Source organism: Vespula pensylvanica, chromosome 12, assembly GCF_014466175.1.
Source record: "Vespula pensylvanica isolate Volc-1 chromosome 12, ASM1446617v1, whole genome shotgun sequence".
Taxonomy (NCBI): Eukaryota; Metazoa; Arthropoda; class Insecta; order Hymenoptera; family Vespidae; genus Vespula; species Vespula pensylvanica.
The window spans coordinates 4,908,495-4,927,636 of NC_057696.1; the positions used below are offsets into that span (position 1 = coordinate 4,908,495).

Genomic DNA, 19,142 nt, shown 5'->3' on the forward strand with positions numbered 1-19,142 from the left:
CAAAAGCACCTATCGCGTTCATGGCTTTTCGTTCGATTCGAACGAATTCTACCTACCTATGCTTCGTAAATGCCTCGTGAAAAGCACCGATCGTTCGTTTCCTACCCTATTCGTCGATATCCCTTTTGTCTTTATCGAATGTACTAGGATTTATCACGATGCCAATAGTATGCGCTGCTCCGGTAGAATGATTGCGTGCTCGCGTAATGGTATACAGGTGTACATTAAGGATGCATTAGTTTTCGATGGAGAGAGTGCGACGAGAAACGATGGTGGCACTCGACGGACGAGGCCGACGTTCCAATTTGATCCGTGATATGCACCATAGAGAGGAACAGAGAGAGAGAGAGAGGGAGAGAGAGAGAGAGAGAGAGAGAGAGAGAGAGAGAGAGAGAGAGAGAGAGAGAGAGAGAGAGAGATACTTTGCAGTAGACGACGACGACGACGAGGCCGCGATGTCCGGAGACCCTGTTATACAGGAAATATAATTACATGGTGCGAGCTGTAAAGCTTCTGCGTATATGTATATAATATTATATTCTACTTGCACGAATAATTAACCCACGTTCAAACGTCTCCCTTTGAGCGATAGGAAATAACCGAAAGGAATCTCTCTTCGTCGATTATAAATTACAATGTCCCTGACATTGATCGCGTAAACCAACGACCAATCGGAATCTCTTTCGGATCGACTTTCGTGCGTCGAAAAAACGCGTATCGAACGACGAGACCATTCTCCGTTTAGGACGATCTAGTTCCACTTTCATCCAAGTCGATAACGTACCGCCATTGCCAGCTCGTTTGGCGAACGGCAAGCTTTAACGCCCGTTGCCATTTCATAATTGAATGGAACATCTCCGTTCCAACGGGCACATTTAGTAGTACAATACGTTCCATCGGAGAGATCTTCCCTATGCTATTATCGCGGAATCCCGCAATACCGGTCTTTCTAAGCCATACAGCTGCCGACGCGTGAATATTCTAGATGGAGTTGCGTTCTTAAATATTGAAGGCCATCGGGCATAGACGGAACAACGGCCGAATCATATAATTCTCCGTTTCGTTTCTATTCTTTTTTAAAGCAAGCAGCCGAAATTTGAACACCTGCGAAACGAGTCTCCTCGACCGATCGATCGTCACCGTCGCCGTCGCCGTCGCCGTCGCCGTCGCCGTCGCCGTCGCCATCGCCGTCCCGAATCTCGTTTCGATTTCTCATCTACGTATCTCCGTTTGTTTTCCCTTTAAATGGACGACTACGAAGAACCTTCCCTCTTCTTCTCGTCTAACGACATATCGAGCAACACTCCGGGATTCGATCTTAACGACTTATCTAGCAAAGAACGAGACGAAGGCTTCGCGTTGTAAAGATTATGCAGATTTTACGATCAATAATCAGCGTCGGTTCGCTCTCGCGAGCGAGAAAGAGGATCGTATTACGTCTATAACAAGAGAGCTGGTATATGCATTACCATAACCTTAAAGGTGGCTCTATTACGGCCGGTTATTACGAATAATCGCGTTAACTGCCGCCGCCACGACTGCTCCTCCTCTTTCTTTTCCTCTTTCTCTCGGTCTTTTACTTATTATTTTCCGATATTTCGTCGTCGTGAAAAAGGAGTTACGACACCCCGATAGGTATATAAATTTCCTATAATTTATCGAACGTTCGCGATAGTGGCTAGGTAATTTCGTCGATCGGTGCCATAATAACGTAATAACCGAACGTTTTAATAAAACTCTATGAAAGTTTTCGTTGCTAAAAGAGTCGACAATTCGTTCTCCGAAATAAAACAGGGAGTAGTAACGTTGTAATTAGATTTTTCCTTTCCTGAATGCTGTGAAAAATTGCTACCGTCGTAAAAATCGCACGCGTTTCCTCGCCGTCGAAAGAGAGAAAGACTTGTCGCGATTCGACTGTACGCGGTTGCTTCGACGTGGCTGTGAAAGTAAAACTCTGTCGCAAATCGCGAATGGAGAAGGAGAGAAACGTCGTTTCGCGTCGAGCGTATTCTCGCGATTGCATTAAAAAGTTTCCGGGGTAACGACGACGATTCTACCGTCGAAAAAAGTCGACAATTTTCACGCGTCGAGCGCGAATTCGGTACGCGAACGCGAACTCGCTCGCACGTTTTCACGTAAAATTTTCGATGAGAAAACTCCGCGAAAATTTGTACTCGCCATTTATTCTCTACAATATTACCTATCTCTGTGACATTACCTATCCACCCGTCTAAGCACGCACGCGATGCATGAAATTCGTGCAAAGTGCCTCGAGAAAGTTACGGGATCCTTCCGGTAACCTCGAATGTTTGTCTTCGGTAACGACGTCATGAATTTTCAGTAGAACGAGAGGGGTCCGCTATGAAACTGGAGAAATCGCGAATATCGTCTTAACGAAATGAAAGGTCTCACTCACTCTTGTGCTTCGAACTGCTCTTCCACAAGCCTCTGAAGAACGACATCCTCGCCGTCCGACGTAGCCCGATCCTCGACGGATCCGTATGGTTACTCGCGATTTTCTTTCTCTTCCCTTTCCGTTTCCTCTTTTTCCGACAACTTCCGACGATCTCCTCGAAACGAATCGAACACTCGCGAAATGATCGATGAATGCGGGGACACGTGTTTTACGAGTTTTAATTAGGTTACGATTCGTCGCAAGCACGTTGCCTTTTCCCGACTCGAGACGAGGAAAACGTTCGAAAACATTCGATAGTCAAATCTTCTTCGTAGCAATCTCGAGATCGCAGAAAAGTGACTTCGATACTTCGATGGCGTGAATAAACTGGTAGCGGAATCGAAGCTCGGTGAGAGTCGTGCCGCTCCGCGTGGAATACGTGTTGCCGCGAAGGCGCACCGCCTCGATGTGAGAGCGTCCGCCGGCGCATCGGGCTTACTCCGCTCCCCTAACGCGTACATGCGCATCTCACTCGCACTTCCCAGATTCCGGTTCCGCTTCCGAACCGAATCCGGTCGAAAGGATAAAGATTATTTTTCCCCCGCTTCCGATCCAATGTTTTTCTTTCGACGACGAAAACCACCGATACAAACGTACAAACATAACCTCCAATTCCCTACAATTTTATAACGAGACCGTGATATCGAAGAATCACCGATTACACGTTTCTGAAGTATTCTATTCGATCCTTGATAGAGACGCATCGCCGACGCACTCCTTTCATCGCTCGTGTCAAATAGCGAGGAAAGAAAAGTCAGCGAATCGGGAAGAATGATCGTCGCGGATCTACTACGTACGTAGCTCGATATCGCAACGTTTCATTCGCCTAAATCCGTCTACATTATCGACTTCAATTTTGGACGATAAGTCTAACGATATTTCGAGATGGCACACCATGTCCCTTTTTAGGTTATCGGGAGTGCTTGTACAATAATATGCGAATTGCGTGGAATCGTGTGTATGTAACGACGCTTGCCGTTGCCGATTCGAATTCGTGTGCATGCGTGCGACGTTTGTACGTGCGAGCAAGCGGAGAATTTCGCGTCGTTTATCTTGAAATTGAAAGGACGTACATTTTCAAGAAATTATATGGATCGGTGTGTCGATTTATATAGGTTAGCAGTGTCCGCACGATTCGAGCACTCGCGTATGTATGCGTGCGCGTGTGTTTGCGTGTGTACGTAAACGCGAGAATTTTTTAGCTTACCTTGCCATTGTTAAAGCAGGTTTTTTCAACGAATTATATAGATTAGCGGGCCAATTCTTCTTCTCAGGATATAGGTTAGCGGCGTCCGAACGTACAGCTCGGAGCCTTCTTTTTCTCACCATTATTCCACACCAACTACGTAGTTTTAGCTTCTTCGAGAGAGACCGGTAAAACTACCACCGAATCCGTAATAAATATTCCGACTAATAATCATTTATTGTCGAATATTTCTAGATAAAAATTATACAAAACATTATTCTTTCGGGACATTTACAGGAATATATATATATATATATATATATATATATATATATATATATATATATATACGAATTTGTCAGAGACAGATAAATTCTTTGTTTATTCGATCGATCGATCGATTAATTGGTAATCTTTCTGACTCGCGAGGTATACAAGATAGAAGAAAGCTATGTAAAGCTATGTATCGCGTTAACTACGCGATGTACACATACGCGCGTACACACGTTGGTTACCTTCGTAGAAATAACAATAGTTGTGTGTACTGTATCGTCGTAATTCGGAACAATACGATTATTCAGGATCGTTTCCCTATTGGATTTTATTAGAGGCTAGTTTTTAAGAAGAGCCAAAGGAATTGATATATTTATTGGAACGCGATTATCCAAAGTGACGCAGTGCGCATGTGCCGCGTAGCGATATCGTCTTGCCGGTGAAAACATTCAGCCATTGGTTATGTTGTGCCGGCTTCGACACGGGATCGTATCGGTCTCATCGATTACAGGTAAATTAGCATATTTTTTTCTAACGTACACTTTTTTCCTACGTATTTATCGATTTCTTAAAACGCTTTTTCTAACATGTATTATTCGCAAGTCGGATCATCGTGTCGCATTTAAGAGATATCGGAGAAAATAAAATCGGCTTCTTGGTTTTCCTCGGGGGGCTATTACGTCATACTTCTTCTATCGAATTTTCCGTTCTTATTTTTACGATATCGATACTTCTCTCGCTTTTTAACGATTTTTCATTAATAATTTAATAAATCATTTTTCATCGATAAGCCGCCGTAAATCGTATTTCGTGTTATATTCGATTTTTATACGTACGTATATATACATAGACAGATATATGAATATCCTCTTACGCAGCTACTCTTGATCAAATACTTTTATTTAATTAAAAATAATTGTCTATGTGCGTAATTCTAATTAATCAGATTTGTCATGGGTTTTACGTTATTATATTTTACATTGTATGCTTTTTTTTTTGTTTAGCAATCGTCGGAGAAATAAATATTTTCATTGACTCACTGTGTACCGGAAGTGACGTTCTACCAATTACGGGATCCTCTTCCCTCCTTGTTAGTCTCGTCGTCGTTTTGGATGGACTGACAAGTCTACGTGATAGCTCCGCATAATTACAGGTAATTAGCATATTTTATCCAACGTATACTCTCTTTCAATATATCAATCGATAGCCGAACACACGATTTTCAAGAGGCCGCGTTCGCAAGTCAGGACATTATCGCGTTTAAGAGATATCTGCGAAAATAAAATCGGCGTCTCGGTAATCCCCAAGGAGACTATCGCATTCTACTTTTTTTTTTTTTCCAATTTTCTAGCTTTATTTTCATAATACCGATACTTTTCTCGCGTTTCTTCGATCAATAATTTTAGAATTAATATTTGTGATCGATCGATATTTTGCATTATATTGGACGTCATATATGCTTACGTACTATATGTATATATATATATGCGTAATGTATAGTAGGCATAAACGTATATATAGTACATATGTATATTCCCTACACACGTATATATCACTTGGGATCTCATTCTATACTAATACGATCTTCCAATTTTCAGATTTCCAAGAATTCCACGAACACAGTCGTTGATTACGTCAGCTTCTTTCATGTACTTTCTCTATGATATGTCCTAGGTAAGTCTATCTCTTTTTAATAACATACAGCGAGACACAACAAAGAGAGCTAGCTATCGTATGTAAATAAATAAGTTTCGACCGTGGATTACCAGGAAATTCTTCGATCGAAAATTCCGAAGAAATTCTTTAATCGAGAATAACAAACAAAAAACAATTGAGTATTCGACTCGTCCGATGGTAAAAAAGAGACCTTTATTACGTAATTTGTATACTTGTAATAGATTTCCTTAATGTATTACCTTCAGAGATGATTTGCAGGAAACGTGCTTTATAAACGTGATATTTTTTTGACGTATAATTCTTTGTTTGTTTCAGTCTCAAGTTTTTGTAAATTGTTTCCAATCAGGCGCAAGGTGATCTCAAAATCAGTGTTCGCTCGTAATACTTTCATATTTGTTATTCATTGATAAAATTTAAATTAGATTCAATAGAAATTCGCAAAGTAGAGTCAGTGTTAGTGCATTATTCATCATCCAGGAGCAGGATGCTCATCGTGAAAGGGATCAACGAAGAATCTAGTAAGTAAAGTTCTTTTTTAAATATTTCCTTAATAATGAAAACAATAATTACATTTTTAAAAGTGATTCTATAATTATTTTGTTTTTCTTTCTTTTTTTTTTCAGATCGTCATTGAAAACGTGCGCGTGATAACGAACGGAGTGTTGTACCGTATAAGTAAAAATTAGAAGTTCGTTTGTTGAAATTCGATCGCGTTTCGCGATTCTATCAGAGACAAGTTTATTTCAGTCGATTACGAGCAAAGTAATCATAGTGTTAGGGTGTGTTCGTCTAAAATTATATTTTTATTTTAAAATAGATCGTTCGTATATTAGAGTCAGTGCATCATTGAAGATGGAGCTGAAATCACACTTTTTCTCTAGAAAAATATTGGTAAGCAAATTTATAAATTTCCTAGCTAATAATTTTGAAACATTTTTTTTATTACAATAATTTCATAAAAACTTCTTTTCAGTCTTTTTTGAAATCATCACTATTATCGACCTAGTCAGAGGACGTTAACCTAGCTCATATTTAATCTACCCGATTTTCGACCTCATACGGATCAATCTCCCTCAATTTTATCCTACATCGCGAACGAGTGTTTTGGAGCCATCGCAGATCTTCTTAAGTAGTGAGTAAAAAAATTTAAAGTTTCTCCGGTGCTCGATCATGTCGAGGACTGGTTGTAATTTTTGAAATAAATTATCGACAAGCACGTGAATAATTTCTCTTTTGAAATTACTCACGAGTAAAATATTTTTCTTTACATATGTTTTCCACTGGTTGTTTATTGTGCGTGCTTATTTTTATTATAGCTCGGGATAGGGTCTTCTTGTTTCATCGGTTCGAGCTGTTTAATTGACAATGCAATTAATTAGCACTTGTTTCCTTCCTGTTTGTTCGCGATATTAGTGGTGAAATCGGGCATTCGTTTACCCGATTTCGTCGAAAAAGCATTTGATGCGTGGCTCTGCGTTACGCGCATCGCATCGTACTTAGTCTATTTAATCGCGATCTATTTCGATATATCGATATCGATGTGTGTCAACAAGCGAGCAAGAAGACAACCGCGACGGATAGATTCTGGGAAACAAGTGATGGATCATGATCTTGTTTTTTAATTAGAATAGTCACTTGTTGAAAGGAGTCGTCCGAGGTTTTTTGATTAATGTTGCATGAAAAATTAATTCAACGTTCGATCAATTCCGTCGATAAAAAAAGTCTCGATAGAATTATTGCTTTTGAAAGAAAAAAGTCGAGTAGAGTCATCGTTAATAAAGAAATAGAGACTTGTAGAATCATAGCCCGTAGAACTTAGAATAAGTTAATCATTTTTTAAATCAGAATTTTCAGCTTCTAATGAACTAATTCTCGTTTCTCCTCAACATTTGTTCTGCGTTCTCATCTGTGCGTGTGCCCAGGCGTTACTCGCACGGGTGAAGAACAGTTAATATGGGTTTAATTTTAAGTTTTCCCTTATTGGCGGCTGTCATTGCGTTAGTGATTGCGCACGATGTATCTTGCACTTGTGTGTGCGTGTTAGGTGGTGCCTTGTACATCGTTTCGCGATAACTTGAATAAATACGAATACTACTATACTAATATATTATTATTTATATCGTTGTGCACGTAGAGTTATCATATATTGTGTGGAAATACTCGTATATTATTAGTATGTATGTATACTAGTATGTACTAGTGTTTTTTTTGCTTTAGTCATTTACGCAATAATCATTAACCTTGACGGTCGATTACAGCAATTGGTACGTAGCCACCTTAGTAAATAAGCTAGAGAACGTGGTTGAGCTAGGGTGTTGGAGGTGTCCCGAGGCATATTCTCTAGCGTAGGCTTTTGCATCCTGGCGGTATGTGAGAGAATCGTGGAGTGATTGTGTTGGAACGAATGTCTTGCTATTTTTTAAATATAGGTTATAGGCAGGCAGGTAGCCTACCTTTTTCTGTGCGAATGTGTATTTAATTTTAAGTAGGTAGAACCGGGTAAGACGTAGAATGTAATTTTCACTGAGAAGTGAAAAGTTTTGTCTCCGGATATTATGCAAAGTTTCAGCAAATTTTAGAATTACTCAGCATGTCTGTTTTCCTTCATATTTTGCTGACGCTCTGTATCGCAAGATATATCAGTATGGAACAGTTTAAAAGTCTTTGCGTTTGTTTAGATATTCATTTCTTTCGAATTAGCAACAATTTTGGAACGTGTTCGATACTTAGTATTAAGTATTATAACATTTTGCACTTTCGTGGTTTCTAGAGTAAATTAGAATAAAAATACAAAGTAAAAGTGATCGGTTAAAAGATCATAAGGTGTATCGTAGATTCTTTGGTTTTGTTCGATACTTTTTAATTCTACAAATGCAAAGTGTGAGTAATAGATTCATCGATTAGATCGAATATCTGCTGGGACATTCGATTAAATGTGTCTGTGTTCTTTTGATCCATTGATCGTTCACAGGCTAGAATAGTTTGTGAAATATACAATAAGTACTTTTATTTGTATTTATTTTTATTCTTATTTTTCTCATAAATTGCATACGATGCAGTTAGGCAATGTCCTACAGCAGTGGTTAGGGCACGAAGCAAAGAAGAGACTATATGCCGAAGAGACCCTTACAAACTGTGGCACAAGAGGGCAACTATCGATTACGAGTGATTTTTTTCAAAGGTTCACAACACGTTGTAATCTTTGAAAATCAGTTCGTAGTTTTATTATTTTATATTTGATCATATTATTTTTTTTTTCTTTAAACTTCTTTATCAAATTTCTTATTGAAGATTTAAAAATGAAAAATCGAATTATTTCAAATAATCTTCTTCGCGATAGTTTCTCTTCGTAAAATGAAACTTATCTTTCTACCAGTAGCTTCACGGTAAAAGCAAACTTTGCGAAAGGGTACTGCGTCACCGTGACTCGTTTTTCAGGATAACACACGTTATTAGAATACTTAGAGAGGGAGTTAGAACAAAATATCGCCTCGTCCCAGGAACCTTCTCTACTCTCCTCTACTCTTTTCCAGCTACTCTCAACTAGGATCTCCGTTGTGAAGCTTTGCGAAGAAATTGATATGTAGACGGCGTTTTCCTTTCCTGTGAGAGACTACCGTGAGTGGAAAGCTTTACCACCTAATTTCATGGGGAGATGCCCTTCCGTAAACTTACTAGTAAAGTCGAACTTGGACGGATAATCTCGTAGAAGTTAACGATCTCTGAGAGGGGGGGGGGAGAGATAGAGAGAGAGAAGGAGGAACAGTCTGATTCGATTTAACGGGACTTGCAACTTCATCGGCTTCTCTCTTGCCTCGACTTTCAAGCTGGATATACGAAAGACCGTGAAAAAATATGCAAACAACGTAAAGAGCCAAGCGTCCAGTATAATTCGATGCAATTATCGTTGATGCAATTACGAAAGAAGAAGAAGAAGAAGAAAATGAAGTAGGAAAAAAGAAAATGTCTGGAGAATTTCCTTACTTCTCTACTTTTATTTCCTTGACTTTCTCTCTCGTGAGCAAGGGAATGAATGACATTAAGAACACTAAGAAAAGCGATTATTATAGATAATTATTATGATATCGTTTGAATACCTTTAAGAAGAATAGACAAAGACATCGATGAAGAATCTCGCCGTTCGTTTATCTCCTTCTCCATCGTATATTATTCAACGGGTAGCAGCTTAACGTCGTTGAAGAAGTCGATGGTAATTTATCGGATCGTGGCCCTCTAAACCGATAGATAGACAGTACCGTGGTAAGAGAACGCCTTAGGGGTGAAAATGAGAGCCCAACGCTCGATCATCAAGAGCCATTATGCTCTCGTTAAGCGTGCGATTGACTTTAAAGTTCGTCGACGACGCCGTCGTCGATTGCGGCCGTCGAACGGCTCGTCGAATCAATTTTACGCGTTCGCTTCGCGAAATTGCCAATCGTTCGTTGAAAAAAAGAAATATACAGAGAGACGGAGAGAATATTCGCGAGTATATATATACACACACACACACATATATATATACACATACATATATATTAATTTCTCAAATATTAAACTTGAAAAAGTAAAAATAATAAAAAGAATCCTTTTGGACTCAATATTTCTCATCGCTCAGTTCGTTTTCTGCGATTTACCGTCATCGAGTTACTCGAGATTCTCCGACTCTCTCCTATTTCACGCTAAAACGAAGTCGTTCCGTTTGTCGCGCTAACGTAGAACATGGAAGAAGATCGTGAAAAGGTCCACGGAAGAAACTCTTACTCGTGCTCACTCTCCTTAGAAAACGATTCGAAAAGGCAAGGGAAAAATCGTTTACGTATTTTTATTTTGTAATTCGAAAAGCGATTAATGCTTTTATGAAAAAAATATATATGTATATCGAACGAATCTCCATTTTCCTTTCGATATCAAAGGAATTCTCTCGAAAATCATATCGAGCTAAGAGAAAGTAGTATTTCTTCTCGGATAATATCGTCAAAGTTAGATCTCGATCTCAACAAAGTTATAACAGACTGACGAATTTCGATCGAATTTGTACGAGAACGTACAACATACAAACGCGTAAAATCGAAAACATGAACCATTTGAAGCGACCTGATATCAACATTTGCTACAACTTCATTTCACACGGAAGCTTTGCAACGTATCCTCGCATGTGTAACGCACTCTCATTTTTCGTTTTTCGATCGATCGATAACGTTGTAATAGAATCTCGTAGAGTACTCTCAGCTTCTTCGTGTCTTTAGAAAGATGTTACGATTCTGATTACTGTACGTAGTTGGATCTGTCTGAATAGTCGTAGAGTTTACTACTTTCATTTGACTCGGGATATGTTACATATACCTTTTTCGAATAAAATAAAAGTTATTGAAGCCAGATACAAGAGTTTCCCATGGGAGGAGAGAACAGGTCGATAGACTTTTGATTTGTTTCAAATAAAATAGAAATTGTTGAAAAATAGAACCTAGAGAAGGGAAATACATTTATTAAGAAAATGGCAGATCATCAACAGGCAAGAAGATACAATTTAAATCGATCGAGTAATCGCGTTATCATCCTATTGACCGAGAATTTTCTAAATATTGAACTCTTGCGAAGGTTTTAAAGCAGCTATCGAATTCGTTAAAGGAACAATACAGTAACTTCTTCGAACTCTGCTCGACGATAACGAAAAGGACATCGATGAAGAGGATGTTGCTTTTGTACGTCGGAAATGCAGCTCGTAATTCAAGGAGGTGCCGACGTCTGTCGGTGAGCTGTGCTCGTCGAGTCTCGTGGAAAGGAGAGAGCCGATATCTCTACGGTATAGCCGGAGGGTGAAGGACCGAAAAGAGGAAGAGAAGTTAAAGAAGAAGAAGAAGAAGAAGAAGCGTGGAGTGGAGTTAACCGTTCGAGACGAAAGTCTCGACGAGACTTGCATCAGCCAGCGTGTACGAGACTTGCTCCGGTTCTCTGCAAAGGCGCGTGTAAGTGGTTGAAAATCGAAGAGAGAAAGAGTGAGAAGGGACCCACCACGAGTCCCTCGTGACCGAGCTCTCCTCTTCGTTTCCTCTGTGGTTTTGTCTTGCATGCCACTCTTTCTTCTTGCTCTCTCTCTCTCTCTCTCTCTCTCTCCCTTTCTCTGTTTCTGTCTCTGTCTTCGTCTCTCCACCTCCTACACACAAACGTACACACACACACGCCACGCATATCATTTAAAATCCCATCGAATTTCTCCTTTGCCTTTCTTCTTTTTCTCCGAGCACCGTCTCTCTTTGCTCATCCTTCCTCTTTCTTTCTACTCCTACTCCTGTTCTCTTTATCTCTTCCTTTTAGTCACACTCGAGAGTTTCGGCTGGCCTTGATCCAGTCGCACCAACCTCGACTTTTCAAGGGGCCTGTTAGTGAACGACGGTAGAAAGAAAAAGAAGCAGCATTCTCACCGTCGTAGTCTGCGAGCTTTGAACCACAAAGTGCATCCTTCCATTAGAACGCGTGATACTTCGTGGCCAGCCGGCTGCAAGAGCGAGCAAATAGTACGCGCTCGTGCTTTCAAGACTTGAGATAGACGGCGACATGATACTATTGCCGCTGCTATCTTTCGAAAAAAAAAAAAACGAATTCTATCTTTTACTGAGAAAAATATGATTTTTATTTATATATACATATATGTGTATATATATATATATTATACTTGACGGAAAACGTTCTAAAAGGAATAATATACATTTTCCCTTCTCGTAAGAGGCAATTACCGTGAATAAAGCGATCGAACGATGGAAGGGTCATTACACCGTCTGACGCATCTCGATACTTTCTCTCTCATTGTCAGTCGCTCCTACTCGACCTCAACTTCGCCTCACGTAGACACGCGCTACTAATAGATAATATCTTTAGACTTTGCGTTTGCATTTTTCCCCTGGTCTCTTCGAAATTATCACTTTAGAGATATAGTAAGGAAATTCTTTTTGGAAGGAAAAAATTCTTTCCAAATGAAGGGAAAAATAGAGGCAGACAAAAACATACATCATATACGTATCTAATGTCTTTAGACAACGTGAAAAATAGAAAAATATGGAGACATAATAAATGAGACACGGCGATCGTAAGAACGGAGAGAAGAGAAAAACATTTACGACCGTTAGCTTGTCGACGATGCAGGTGATCGAGAGGAGTCGAGAGACTGTCGGCCGGCTGATGCAAGTCCGTTGCAGTCTCTCGCGATGGAAAGGCACGCGAAAGAATTCAGGGTTGAAAGTGTGTAAGTGTAACGAGTCGTCCTGTCTGGCCGGGGAAGGCCGATTATCCTGCTCTTGCGAAGGAGGAAAGACAAGGTGGAGAGAGGGAGGAGAGAGAGAGAGAGAGAGGGGGAGAGAAAAAAAGAGAGAAGGGATAATTGGGCCGAACGCGAGTATAGGTCGGCTGATGTAAGAATCGACTCTCCATACGCGGCGTTTCCTTCTTCGATCTCTCGGAAGTACAGCAAAAATGATAGATGACGACCGATCTGACTTTCCAAACGCGTTACCTTTCACGAATCGATCTCTCGATCGACTTTTTCCGAGCGGCGTAAATATCCCTTGCTGTCAATAAATTATTTTCCTCTTCGACATTTTTTTTTCTTTTTCTTTTCTTTTTTTTTTTTTTTCTATAGTTAAAACTTTGTAAAAGACATCGTGTGTAATTCGATAGTAACATCGATGTGAAAGACAAATTAACGTAGATATTAATGTAGATATTAGGAGGAAATATCGAAAATAATAGCAGAAGGATTAACGGTCGTGAAGACCAAATTAAAAGAGAGTGGAAAAGAAAATGGCACGTCCACCTTTTGTTTCCTTCTAGTTACGAGAAGCTGGAAATGCGGGCGCTCTCGAAAGCCACGAAGTAGTCATAAATCTAGCGGAAGGGCCGTGGCAACGCTTTTTCGCTTGCGAGGGAAAAGGGAAGGGTGAAGGAGTAGGAAAAAAATAAAATAAAGGAGGAAAAAAAACGTAAAGGAGAAAGAAAAACCCAACGTCTCTAGCGGAAATCGAGTAATTTCTTCGAAAAGCACGAGGAACTAACTCAACGAGGAATGCCATTTTCCTTTTGTTTCATTTTTTTTCCCTTCTTGTTGACTCGGCACAAGTACAAGTAAGTTCTTACTTTGGAATAAATTTGAAAATGGTTTTTTTCCAACGAGCGAAGAAAAATTGTCGCGAGCTGTTCGCTAGTTTGAATACATCGCGATATATTCGATGAAACGCTTGCTATATACGTTAACGATCGAATTCGTTGCAAATAAATACGTCGAATTCCACGTTAGATTTTACGATCCGGCTAGTCGGTAGACACCCACTCGTTTTTTCATTAAATGATTATTACTATCGTTATCGTTATCGTTTACGGTCAGATTTTTTGTCGGTTTTACGTAAAAAATATTTGTGTGTATGAAACGATACGATCCGGCGATCGTATCATTTTATTCCGAGCGAACGAATCACAAGGCAGACAACAAATTCAACAAGCGTGTATCTTTCTATACGGGAAATATCGCGTTATTTCCGCGTTCCGCGGATAAGTCGACGAGAAAAATGTAAAGCAAGTGTGAAGCGCGATTGCGATGTAGAATATCTCTCCCTCTCTCCTTCTCCTCTTTCTTTCTCCCTATGCCCCGTTTTATACATCCGAGCCAAAACATGATATTTCTTCTATAAGAGATAAACGACCGTTGCATTTTCCCATAGGACTTGGATACACAAAGCTGATTTCCATGAAATATACTAGCCTCTCGGCAACGGCTATGAAAATCGTCGTATCTGATGAAAAGAAAGAAAGAAAAATTAAAAGAGGAAAAATATGGAAATGGAATTATCTTTTTACCCGTTAAAATTCCGATAGCTTTCAAGTCGCCAAAATAATAAAATATTTCAAGTTCCGAGGGACCGTATCATATAAGTAAATAATCGAAAAGAAGAAGACAATAGGTTAGCACGTGCGTGTTATACGAGAGATCGATCTAAAGACTTTGCTCGACGGTCCTTCCACTTTTTTAATATTCCGACCACGAAATCGCAGGGAGCAAGTCCTTTATTTTCTCTATGGATAGAGTTGAGTAGAGCAGAGCAGAGCAGAGCAGAGCAAAGAGAGAGACCGACCTTCGAAGCTACCCTTTTTCTTCTACGTCGCGACAACGAACAGAGGGAGTAGAGAAAGGTATTCATCGATCACTTATGGAAGCAAGGTTTTTCGTCTTTTCGACAAGAAAGGCTTCTTTAAAAGAGAAAGGAAGAAGACGCATAGCAGAGAGAGAAAAAGAGAGAAAACAGGAACGCAATATTCCCGAGGAAATAAGCTACTGAACGGAGGGGCAAGAATTTTCTGCGACGACGTGGAAAACTTACCGAGCCGTATCTCAACGAGTAAAACGACGCGCCTAGAGGTAGCAACAGCAACGGTGGCAATTCAGAAATAACGGGAAGAAGACGACGAGACAAGGAGAGTGCAAAAGATCCGGGATACGTAATCCTACGGGAGCTTCTGGGATTTTATTCGACGAAAAAGAGAGAAGCAAAGAGGCATTCTTCTTTCTCATTTTCTTTTTTTTTCCCGATCTGTTGTCGGATAAAAACGTTTCCGTAAGAAAGCCGACGGTGATAATCGCTAGGGAATAATATAAGAGGAAGAGAATAGAGAAAGAAAAACGTCGGCCGTTACGAGTCTCTTAAAAAAAAAAAAAGAAAAAAAAAACGATAGAATGATACTGTCGCATAATAAACAATACGATGCATTTGCGTACGTAAGTGCAAACGAAGAACGAATTACAGAGACTCGGCTTATTCACTTTTCTGGACGTGTTTCAACTCGAATGCCATTTCGCCTTGATATACGATATCGAGGCGAGGTGGTAGAAGGCTCATCCAGAAGCGCGCCCATAAAATATTCCGTATGCGCATGAAATTGATTTTCCGTCTGCATGGAAAATGCGCTTTGCGTGGCTCTCGTGTTGTACGATCGCGGAAGGACAAGAAGAAAGAGAGAAAAAAAAAGAAAAAAGAAAAATATATCGGAGAATTACTTGAAAAGAAAAGAAAAGAAAAAAGAAATAAAAAAAAAAAAAAGAAAAGAAAGGAAATTCGATCACATTCTGGTCCTTCCTAAGTTATTTGGAAAAAAATTCGTTTCCCTCGCCTACGATAAATTTACCAAGTGAACGAAGGCAAATATTTTCCTCGTTTATCTTTTTTTTTTGTTTTTGTTCTTTTAGTTCTTCCTTCATCCAGCTTCAAGCAATTCGTTCGACGAAAGAACGATGAGAAAAACGATCGTTGCACGTCGATCCAATTTCTTTCTCTTCGTCTCCGAAGACCGGAACACACACCGTCGGCGTTCATGCATTTTTCGACTCGACTCAGTAAAAGAAACGTCTCAGCGTTAAATTAAATTCAACGAACGCGGAAGCCACCAAACGATATTCCAATTTTTCTCCTTCGCCATCATCGCGCTATCTCTTTTGTTCCTATTTGTAATACCCCAGAAAGACCGAAAGTCTCTTTTCTCTTCTCTTCTCTCTCATCTTTTTCTCTCTTTTGATGACCTCGTCTCGCCATGTACGTATTAATTTTCTCTGGCGTCGATCATGGACACACGTCGAACGACCGTGATATCGCGAGAAAAATTCGTTCGAACGTTCTCCAACGAGATTATCAGAGAGAGAGAGAGAGGGGGGGGGAGAAAGAGAGAGAGCTCTGCTCCTCTTTAATAATCTTTGTTTTCTTTTTTATATGCTTGTGTACATATTATATCGAAATCATTTTAGCAAATATATGCTAAATCATAAGGCCAAAGATAAAACAAAACGGTTGGTATGAAATCTGGCACATGACGCAAAACCGCGCAATTTTCAAACGAATGACACTATGAACTGAACTTGACACCGAGACTGAACAAAGAAACTATGTCAGCGGACTGCGATATCTGCGTCTTAAGTTTCAACGAGAAAGAAATAAGCTGAGCAAAGATCAGAGAGCTCGACTATTCTGTACACTCGAAACGTAGAAGTTAGTTGCATAATGTTGTTAACGATAATAATCGTATAGATTTCTCACTGTCGAAACACATGCAGTTTCTACAAACATTATTTTCCTTCTTTACATCCTAGTTTAAAAAAAAATCTCTCTTAGATATTACATTCGCGTATTATTTCATTTCTATTTCATTTCAATACCATTTTAATAACAGTTCTCTGCTTAGCCTATATCCAACTATCTATTACATACATTATCCAATCGAAAGTTATTTAATTATACTTGTTCGTTAGTTTCCATATCTTTCTCTACTTTACTTTATTTTACGTCAACGTTGCCATGGATGCATAAGAAGAAATAAATATTTATCCATCTTAAGTCTGTTAGCCTCAAATAGCAATCCGTGGATCATTCGGTCTTTTCCGAGGGCAAACGCAAGCAACGCGCAACGCTTACTACGGAGTAAAAGGAATGGAACTCATTACTCGGCTCTGGGGTATTACCTGACTTTATCGTGAAAAACGGAAAGGGGGAGAGAGAGAGAGACAGAGAGAGAGAGAGAGAGAGAGAGAGAGAGAGAGAAAGAGAGAGAACCAGAGAAGGGATAAAATGTTCGAAAATGGTGCATCGAAAGCTAGTGGTTGCAAAGAGATAGAAAGAGCTCGAGAGGTGGCTGCTTTCAAAAGGACTCGGGAAGCTCTTCTCTAAAGAAATAGGGAAAGAGGAGAGAGAGAGAGAGAGGGAAAGAAAATAGTACATAGATATAAATTTCACGGCATTCGAAGAGTCTGCTTCCAGACGCTTTATTTCAAGCAAACCACGCCTCGACGATTTGAAATAAAAGGTTAACGATACCGAAGAAGCTCCACGATCGCGTCGGTAAATCCATCTTTTCCGGCATTTGTGAGAAGAAAAAGAGGGAGAGAGAGAGAAAGAGAGAGAGAGAGAGAGAGAGAGAGAGAGAGAGAGAGAGAAGAGGTGGAGGTCAAGAAAAGCTAGAGAAGAAATAGAAAAAAAGCTTTCCTTTCGAATCTCGAGACACATGTAGAAGATGAGGAATTCGAGTATATCCGTCAGTTCGGTAGATTTAAAACCTTTTTTATGAGCTCGCCGTTCATAGAGACTACTTTCGTAATAGTATACGATTGAGAGAGATAAGAAGGGAATGACCTTTCGTTCTCATAAAGAAATTTTTTCGAAATTTTTTACGCAAATACGTATTCACATTTTCTTTTAACTTTCATTTGCGAATGATAACATTTTTAGGAGGAAGAAAATAATATTTCTATCTCTTCTATGCTAAAATTAAACCCTTTGATGTTGCACGAACAAAATTTCATAATTTCAATTAAATGAAATCTCGAAATAAAATAAAGAAAGAGATAGAAAGAGAGAGAGAGAGAGAGAGAGAGAGAGAGAGAGAGAGAGAGAGAGAGAGAGAGAGATTTAATCGATAACGATTTAAGTGGCTGACGTTATTCTACCTACGGATGGATAGATATATGCGGATAAAGGGGAAAGGATAACGCCATTTCTGCGTGGAATTATGTAAAACTATGCGTTGGGACGAAAATTACAGGCTTTAAAGAATTGCATGCTGAAATGGTCGGCGCCGAATAATCGGTGAAATCACGTAGAGAAATTATTCCTCTGAGCATATCGAGCGAAAAGAAATTATACGCAGCAGAGAGAATCGATAAAGGTGTAATTAAGTAAAAAGGATTAGCTAGTAAATAACAAGAATGAAAAAGAAATTCTATTGGTTAAGAATGCGAGTTGGAACGCATGTAAAATTGAGAATGACTGGACGATATGTCGTTGTACATAAAAATGTCTATAGATATAGGTATTTTCGTATGTATATATAAATGCTTTTACATATTTATATAAGTGCCTACGCTCGTGAACATTCTCGAGCACTATTGTTTACAAAGTACTAGCATGGGACGATTTCAAACAAAGAGCTGTGATCGATCGTACGCGTTTCAAAGCAAAAGAGAGAATAAATTCGGAAACGAGACGCTTCGTTTGTACGTGTGTGTGTGTGTGTAGTAGCAGTAGCAGTAATAGTAGTAGTAGCAGCAGCACATATTTCTTTTTATTTTATTTTTTTTTTCTAAAAAATGCTAGTTTGTTAAAAAAATTTGCTATTCATTCGAGACGTTCTCTCTTTAGAGAAATTATCAAAGATTATCACCTCGGGACATGTTCGACGCTCGAAAATACTACGAAGAAACGAGTTGCGGTGAAATGCTGATTCGTACTCGAGGGAACTCTATCGGTTGAGTAACTCGAAATCGCGTTAAAAAGAACACGAGATAATGCAATCAAAAATCGTCGACGAAGCTTTTCTCTTTAAAAACTTTAACGAGAATGATATTCAATTACGTATAAACTATTTATTACAGAATGAACCAAACGAAGCGTTACAAAGTGTTCTCATCGATTATTTTTTGTTGAAATTAAACAAGACTAATTACAAGTAAATTTAGGAAACTTGTTAACGCTTTACTTGGACCACCTTACGCATATACATAATACATAAAATATAATATAAAGAAGA

At 39.3% G+C, this 19,142-nt stretch overlaps 1 protein-coding gene and 2 long non-coding RNA genes across 4 annotated transcripts in view; 2 read left to right on the top strand and 1 right to left on the bottom strand.

Moving 5' to 3' along the window:
* Window positions 1–19,142, bottom strand: part of LOC122633509 (low density lipoprotein receptor adapter protein 1-like) — a 40,115-nt gene that overhangs the window by 20,553 nt on the left and 420 nt on the right. The window contains exon 1 of one of the 2 annotated variants that reach the window (XM_043821465.1): window positions 2,417–2,693. The exons of the other annotated variant lie outside the window; for it this stretch is intronic. Within the exon in view, the coding sequence (XP_043677400.1) occupies window positions 2,417–2,462 (46 nt within the window). The 5' untranslated portion in view covers window positions 2,463–2,693. Of the gene's footprint in view, window positions 1–2,416; window positions 2,694–19,142 lie in introns of those variants that run through there. 2 annotated transcript variants of the gene reach the window in all.
* Window positions 4,043–5,582, top strand: LOC122633514. Its single transcript, XR_006328130.1, has 3 exons — window positions 4,043–4,425; window positions 4,919–5,067; window positions 5,513–5,582. It is a non-coding gene; the product is annotated as an uncharacterized LOC122633514 (long non-coding RNA).
* On the top strand, window positions 5,618–6,734 carry LOC122633513. Its single transcript, XR_006328129.1, has 3 exons — window positions 5,618–6,109; window positions 6,215–6,482; window positions 6,565–6,734. It is a non-coding gene; the product is annotated as an uncharacterized LOC122633513 (long non-coding RNA).